Source organism: Scyliorhinus torazame, chromosome 1 (assembly GCF_047496885.1).
Source record: "Scyliorhinus torazame isolate Kashiwa2021f chromosome 1, sScyTor2.1, whole genome shotgun sequence".
NCBI lineage: Eukaryota > Metazoa > Chordata > Chondrichthyes > Carcharhiniformes > Scyliorhinidae > Scyliorhinus > Scyliorhinus torazame.
This window is the reverse complement of record NC_092707.1, coordinates 381,411,666-381,419,418: the sequence shown is the minus strand read 5'-3', so window position 1 is coordinate 381,419,418 and position 7,753 is coordinate 381,411,666. Positions and strand designations below refer to the sequence as shown.

The window sequence follows — 7,753 nt, the reverse complement described above, 5'->3', positions numbered from 1 at the left end:
TAAGCTGTGTGTGTGTGCGATATTGACTGGAGAAACAAAAGCTAGTGAGGCCGAGGCATCACTTGCAGCAAGAAAGACCAGCTTTATAACATGCCCATAAAAGCATGATGATGGTCACTTGACCTGGATGGGATGGCGACATGGGCTGTCCATACCCGCGCTCAGCTGCGTAGGTTGTGACCTTAATTAATTTCCCAGTGCTGTGTTTCTGGCCTCTACTTGGACTACTGTGTTCCTCCGTTGGTGTCACGTTGGAACCAGGTTTCTTTCTGACGTGCTGTAGGCTGGGCCAACCTCCCAGTCTAAGGTGGCCATTTTCTTCAAACAATCTAGCGCTGAACTCCCCTTGAGTTAGCCCTTGTAGTCTCGTTGCCCCCCCCCCCCCCCCCCAGCAACATCACCACTCCTTTAATTTTCCCCTTCCATGTCCTGGGCTGGGATTTAAACCAGAGCTTCTAACGCAGAGGTGGGGACACGACCCACTCTGCCACAAGATCTCCTCAAATAATGGGGAAGAGTATTGTAATTCTATGTCAATAGGAATACATCGTGTGCAGATGATTAAGAATCCCTCACTTTGGTAGCACTGACAGCAAGGAGCACTGTACCATAACGCGCAGAGCGGGAGGGACTGTGCGCGATCTTAAAATGCTATCTCATCCTACTGTAGCCAGTCACAAATAGACTAAGCAAACATGCAAATCCATTGTTACATTACTAAAAATATTCCAGCACAACTTTTCTCAGTGCCGTTTGGCACCAGGTACTGCAGTAGCAGCAGAAAGGGTGCTGAATCCCATTCAAAACACTTAAAAAACCCCGACCTGGGGCAACAAAGTCAGTCTGGCTCAGCTGTGGATACGGAGCAGGCACTGTGCTGTGGAGGAGAGCAAATCCTGCCCTGTACTGTAAAGGTTTAACTGAGTTTGGGTTGATTCTTCCTGTTGCCGCTGAATGAAACAGCAGCAGGTGATGGATTGGCTTCCATGATAGTGGTTGATGGTGTTTTGGATGGCTCGTGAGTATCATGACACAGGTCCATGGCAAGAACTCTACCTCATTTCTCTCCTGGCCCAGACATAAAAGATTGCCTTAAAACAAGGCTTGGCGCTGTTGCCAATCCCATCAGAGTCGCCAATAATGTTGCTCCTTTTAACTGGATACTGATATGACAGTTATTAATGATAATATTGCTTTTCAGAGTCGCCAGGTATCAAATTATACCACCACAAGATTTTACCGGATATTGAGCAAAGACCAAACAACCAGTTAGTTAGTTCAAGTTCAATGATAGTTTATTTACACACAAGAATTACTTCGACATGCAACATAAGACACTGCAAGCGGGCAGCACGGTGGTGCAGTAGGTTAGCCCTGCTGCCTCACGGCACCGAGGTCCCAGGTCCGATCCCGGCTCTGGGTCACTGTCCGTGTGGAGTTTGCACATTCTCCTCGTGATTGCGTGGGTTTCACCCCCACAACCCAAAGATGTGCAGGGGAGGTAGATTGGCCAAGCTAAATTGCCCCTTAATTGGAGAAAATGAATTGGGTATTCTAAATTTATTTTTTTTAAAAGACACGACAAGCTAAATTACACCTAACACTACAACAACCTGTACTTAACTTCAGGCACCCGGCTTTATGCAGAGGAACAAGGTCTTTGTTCGGATCTTGAGTGGCTGGGTCTGGAGAAGTGACTTTGTTTCTGTTGGGCTCATCCGTCTGGTAGCGATCGTTGGTCTTGAGCTTGTCTTCTGGTCATGATGCTGCACTTGGTTTTCGGGGTAGGTCGGGGCCAAGAGAGACCGAGCGCCGGGGCCAAGAGAGCCTGAACACATGGCAGTATCTCTCTTTATCCTTCTGGAGTTTCGCGCTCTTTTGGGCGGTCCTTAGCTTTGGACCCAATAATTCGGCAGGCTTCGATTACTGCCTTAGATTTTGGCCAATAAAGGGGCGGGTGCCTTGATGGCGGGGCGTGTCCTGAGCGGTTATTGACCTTGGCTTTTTGGGCTCCCTGAGCAAAGGGAGTGGCACCGATGAGTCTGTTTCTGTATCTGTCACCTGAGTACAGGTATTTTGTTCTGGGGAAATGGGCCATTAGAATGCAAAGTAGCTGGGGGTTTCGGTAGCGCCTAGTTATCTGAGTTGCCAATATACATAAGCTCTGAGAGTCTGAGTCCTGGGTTGACCATATTTCCTATGGTCCTTTGCAGGTTGCCATATTTCTCGGGATCCTTTGTAAGTGGCCATCCCAGATGGCTACAGCGCTTGCTGCATAGGAAGAGCACAATGACCTGAGTGATGTTTTGCTGCTCTTTGCTGATAACGTGAACATTAATGGGATGGAAATGTCACAGAAAATGCTCATGGGCCCAAATTGCCACGGGGCACTATAAATAAAACCTTAGACTTCAGTGAGTCGTGAAGCATTGCAATGTCACTTATCATCAATTCCCTCAGGATGGTGAAGAAGATTTTTGCCCATTGCCTCAGTGTTCTGCATGATAAATCTGTGCACTAGTGTTTCACTGGTGTTTTAGATATCTCTGTGACATCTGGAGGTTGAGGGTGGTTTGTTGTAACTATTTAGAATGCTGAAAAATATAAGCAACCCCTTGAATATCATAATTGGCATTTTTTTCTTTCCCAGGAAAATTACCTCAGAAGAAAGATAGGTGTAATGCTTGTGCTTCAGGTTTTAAACAATAATAGATTCCAGTGACTTTCAAATGGGAACCTAAATAGAAAATCAAAGATGGCAGCCACAAGGTTGAAACCCCAAACAGAAAATCAAAGATGGCAGCCACAAGGTTGAAACCCCAAACAGAAAATCAAAGATGGCAGCCACATGGCTGAAAACCCAAATAGAAAATCAAAGATGGCAGCCACATGGATGCAAACCTAAACAGAAAATCAAAGATGGCAGCCACACGGCTGAAAACCCAAATAGAAAATCAAAGATGGCAGCCACAAGGCTTTCCCAATTAATTTGCTGGTCGACCTTGCTTTTTATTGGGAGCATTTGCGGAGTTGCCGGGGGTTTCTCATTGACGTTTTATGTACCCACCTTTGTGCTTTTGATTGGTGTATTTCCCACATGTTGGATTGTGATCATTTGCTGTTCTATGGCTATGGAAATTTAAACTTGAGAAATCAGTGTGATGTTCGCTTTATATATCCGGGATGACAGAGTGGAAGTGTGATGGGCAAAGACATGTCAAGCCTGAAAGATTTTGCGAAATAAATTGAATGCAGGAGCAATCGGTAAGGCGTTTTATACAAATGCTTTATCACTTTAATGACACTTGAGGTTTGAGAAATGTACTTTAAGAAAAATGACAAATGGACAAATACACAAAGCAGTTACACATCAATGATTAAATAATCCATCTGTAATAACTTCGACTTCATAAACTTAGTAGCGCTGGTCAGTTATTCATTCTAATCCCACTGGGGGCTGTGTTGGGTTTGCTGGATTTTTACCTTCAGCTCCGCACATTCACTGCTCTTCATCTGTCTCTGTCCCATTCTGCAGTGGCTCATGCTCCTCCTCTGTTTTGGCACACGTGCTGACTTTCTCGTTTTCCCACCTGGCAAAGCCCCTGTCCTTTCCCCCTTTTCCTTGGAATTTTGACTTCATTTTAGGGAAGGTGTGCGAGCCCGAGTCGCCAGCAGCCCACCCACTCTCCTGCCACAGGGGCTCTGTCTGTGTGGCCTGGCTGGCCGTGGCTCTCTGTAAGCGCACAGAGATCTTCTGGGCTGAACCAGTCATTAGTGTGATTGACCTGCCGTCAATGGCTTGGCTTCTGCTACTGTGCGGGAAATTAAACACGGCTCCATCTTGGACTGCAAATGAAGTGAAGAAGATACAGATTGAAATTATTAGAGGGTCTCATCAAAGTCCACGTGAAGAAATTAAGATATTTATTTAATGTCAATTTTATAGTTTGGTAAAAGAGCATTTTTTTTTTTTTAAAGTGTTTTATTCACATTTTTAAAACATTTTAACATTTTAAGCACATAACAGTACTACCTTTAGCTGCATCAACCCCAGCCTCCTACACGAGGTTGAGGCATTCACCCTCCACAGCACCTCACACCACAACCCCTCCTCTAGCACCGTCCGCAACTCCTCGTCGCACGTGGCCTTAACCCACTACAGCGACGCCAAATTCTCCCAAAATCCTCCCACAGATCGCCGAGATGACCCCCATCTCCAACCTCATCACCAACAGCACCCACTCCAACAACGAGGGGGGGGGGGGGGGGTGCCACCAGAAAAGTCTGAAAAACCTTTTTGCAAAATCCCGCACCTTTTAATGTACCTAAAAAACCTCCCCCAGAGGGATCTCAAACCTCTCCCCCAGCTCCTCCAAACTCGCAAACAGCCCTCCTAAAAACAAGTCCGTGAAGAAATGAAGATTGAGGAGGGACATAACCCACGCTTACTCATCCTAAACTGTGAACTCAAGGGGATAGAGGTTTAGAGGTGCAGGGGGATGTGAGAAAGAACATTTTTTCATGGCAAGTGATTATGACCTGAAACATTCTGCCTGCAAGAGAGGTGGAAGCGGAGACGATTGATGATTTGAAAACAAATTGGATGGGCGCGTGAGGGAAATAAACTTGCAAGGATACAAGAACAGGGGGATAGGACTGTTGGGATGTTCTACAGAGAGCTGATATGGACCCATGGGCTGGAATGCCTGTGCTATAATGATTCTGAAATTAGGTAAGAGTAGAATCTCTCTCACACACAGTCTTCGAAACATGAAACTAATTCTCGGCAATAAACTGCTGATCCCTTCTCAATTAACACCGTCACAAAATAATGCATATGTGACTAATAACAGGGTTAATGCTGGCACGGTACATACAGATAAAGATGATCTAATATTTGAGAAAAAGTGCCTCTGGACAAGAGTGGGGCGCAAAGCCACAACCTTCATCCATCTCTCCAACACTGACATCATATGCAGTATTTGCAATTGGTTATGCAAATCACGACTTCACACATGAAGCTTAGATTATAAACTGGTCCTTCTGTAAAACTTGCTGAACCCAAAACGACAGGACAATTTCTCATGAATGGACTGTGCAACGACACAGACCATGGAAGTGTTTTACTGCCTCAAAATGCTACAATCATCTTCTAAAAGATTTAATTCTCAATAATGTTGGTGCAATTTTACTGTAATTTTTAATGTTAACAAAGGGTCAACTGTCCTGTCATTCAGATATCAGTCTGTGGTCCTCTGTGACTGCATGCGCGGGCAGAGATCTGCTTTGACCTCGTTGTAATCTGGTGCCAGCAGTGTAACTGGAATCTGTCAACATTCCCGAACTTAAAAGTGGATGGAAATCTCAAAATAGCATCTGCAATGTGACGCCAACAACTTGCATTTACAGAGCACCTTTAAATGTAGTAAAATGTCCCATGGTGCTTCACAAGATTGGATTGGATTAGATTTGTTTATTGTCACGTGTACCGAGGTGCAGTGAAAAGTATTGCCCTGCGTACAGTTCAGACAGATCATTCCTTACATGAAAAGAAAATAGATACGCAAACATAAAATGCACAATGTAGATACATAGACACAGGCATCAGGTGAAGCATACAGGAGTGTGGCACTACTCAGTAGAGACGATGTGTGAAGAGATTAGATCAGACCATAACAGGATCGTTTAGGAGACTGGTAACTGCGGGGAAGAAGCTGTTTTTTGAGTCTGTTCGTGCGTGTTCTCAGACTTTCGTATCTCCTGCCCGATGGAAGAAGTTGGAAGAGAGAATAAGCTGGATGGGAGGGGATTATGCTGCCCGCTTTCCCCAGGCAGTGAGGGGTATAGACAGAGTCAATGGATGGGAGGCGGTTTCGTGTGATGGACTGGGCTCTCTGTAGTTAGGGCAGGTGACCAAAAGCTTGGTCAAAGAGGTAGTAGGATTTAAGGAGCGATTTAAAGGTGGAGAGAGTGAAAGATTGGGAGGTGAAGAGGTTAATGGAAGGTCATGGGCAGCTGATGACATAACCACCACTTGGGGGGGGGTGCAGGGAATCAGGGCTGTGCAAGAGGCCAAAATTGGAGAAGCACTATTGACAGGGACACAAATACATTAACCCCGATCAGTCTCAATTTCGACTCAATCTCAAACTGTAACGTCGGTGTAAGAGCATTTGAACCCTTAGAAGAGCATCAGAACTCTTGGAAAAGCAATGTCAATGACTGGATTCAGCTGCGTACACAGTTCGTCCGACACTCCCACCGCAGTTACATTGGGAGTTTAGGAGAACCTCCATTCCTCATTTTATCCCAACGACAAATAGAACTTGTTTTTGAATAAAGGATTAGAGAAATTTCAACTTTTGGGAATTTGCATGTTCTCGTTTTGGGAAATGAATGCAGCATCAACTTGGCGCAGTTGGACGCACTCTTGCCTCCGAGTGAGAAAGCTGTGGGGTCGAGTCCCAACTCCAGTGTTTCAGCATTGAAAATCTCGGCTGACACTCTCATGTGGCACTGAAGGAGTGCTGCACTGCCAGAGCTGCTATCCTTCAAGTTAGATGTTTGACTGAGGCATTACCTGCCCTCTGAGGTTGGCATAGAAGATCCTGTGGAGCTATTTCAAAGAAGATCAGTGAGATATGCTTAGTTTCATAGAATCCCTACAGTGCAGGACTCAGCCATTTGACCCATTGAGTCTGCACCACCCCTCCGAAAGATCACTCTATATAGGTCCACTCCCCTGCCCACCCTGCCCTATCCCTGTAACATTACCTGCACATCTTGTGGACACTAAGGGCAATTTTACCGTGGCCAATCCACCTAATCTGCACATCTTTGGACTGTGGGAGAAAACCAAAGCACCCAAAGGAAGCCCACGCAGGTACTGCGAGGACATGCAAACTCCACACAGACTGTCACCCAAGACTGGAATTGAACCCGGGTCCATGGCGCTGTGAGGCAGCAGTGCTAACCACCATGCCACCCTGACTCATGTTTAGCATTGAATCAACGCTGCTAAAACGATGGATCAAGCCATTATCACAATGCTGTTTGTGGGAGCTTGCTGAGCACAAAATGGCTGTTATGTTTCCTACATTACAACAGTGACCACACTTCAAAGGTAATCCATTCAGGATAGGACTTAGAGCAGGCATTTTCAAAGTGGGGATCACGACCCACGGATGGGTCGTGGGTGGGTATCGGTGGGTCACGGAGCCAGCCATCGTGGGAATTCTCGCACAACAGCTGGCGCGGGCAACATTAAAAATGGCGGCCGCGGCCAGCTAAAAAAATGCTAGCGCTCTGCGCATGCGTGTCCGCTCATCAATGCGCACGCGGCCCGGGAGTGTTTGGACCTGAACCCCGGGGTCAAAGTGCAATCGTGGCATGGAGGCGGTTGACTGCGTGGTGATCACCGATCATGAACAAAGCTAGGATCTCGACCTGTTTTGCATCCCTAAACATTACTGTAATGATCTGGAGAGAGTATATATTCCTCATGGTTTAATCATGGACAGAACGGAACATTTGGCAAGGGATATAATGAAAGCCATGGGAAATCGTCACATCGCCGTCCTCTGTGTACTGAAGGGTGGCAATAAGTTATTTTCTGACCCTTTAGATTACATTAAAGCATTGAATCGAAACAGTGACCAGTCAATCCCAATGACGGTGGACTTCATCCGCTTGAAGAGTTGCTGTAATGATCAGTCAACAGGGGAGCCGCCCTCGAAATCCACGCTCTCCTACT

At 46.0% G+C, this 7,753-nt stretch overlaps 1 protein-coding gene across 1 annotated transcript in view; it reads right to left on the bottom strand.

The window, feature by feature from the left end:
• Positions 1-3,267: 3,267 nt before the first annotated feature.
• Positions 3,268-7,753, bottom strand: part of rasgrp3 (RAS guanyl releasing protein 3 (calcium and DAG-regulated)) — a 145,358-nt gene continuing 140,872 nt past the window's right edge. Inside the window, exon 16 of the mRNA XM_072512335.1 lies at positions 3,268-3,846. Within this exon, the coding sequence (XP_072368436.1) occupies positions 3,500-3,846 (347 nt within the window). The 3' untranslated portion in view covers positions 3,268-3,499. The remainder of the gene's footprint in view (positions 3,847-7,753) is intronic.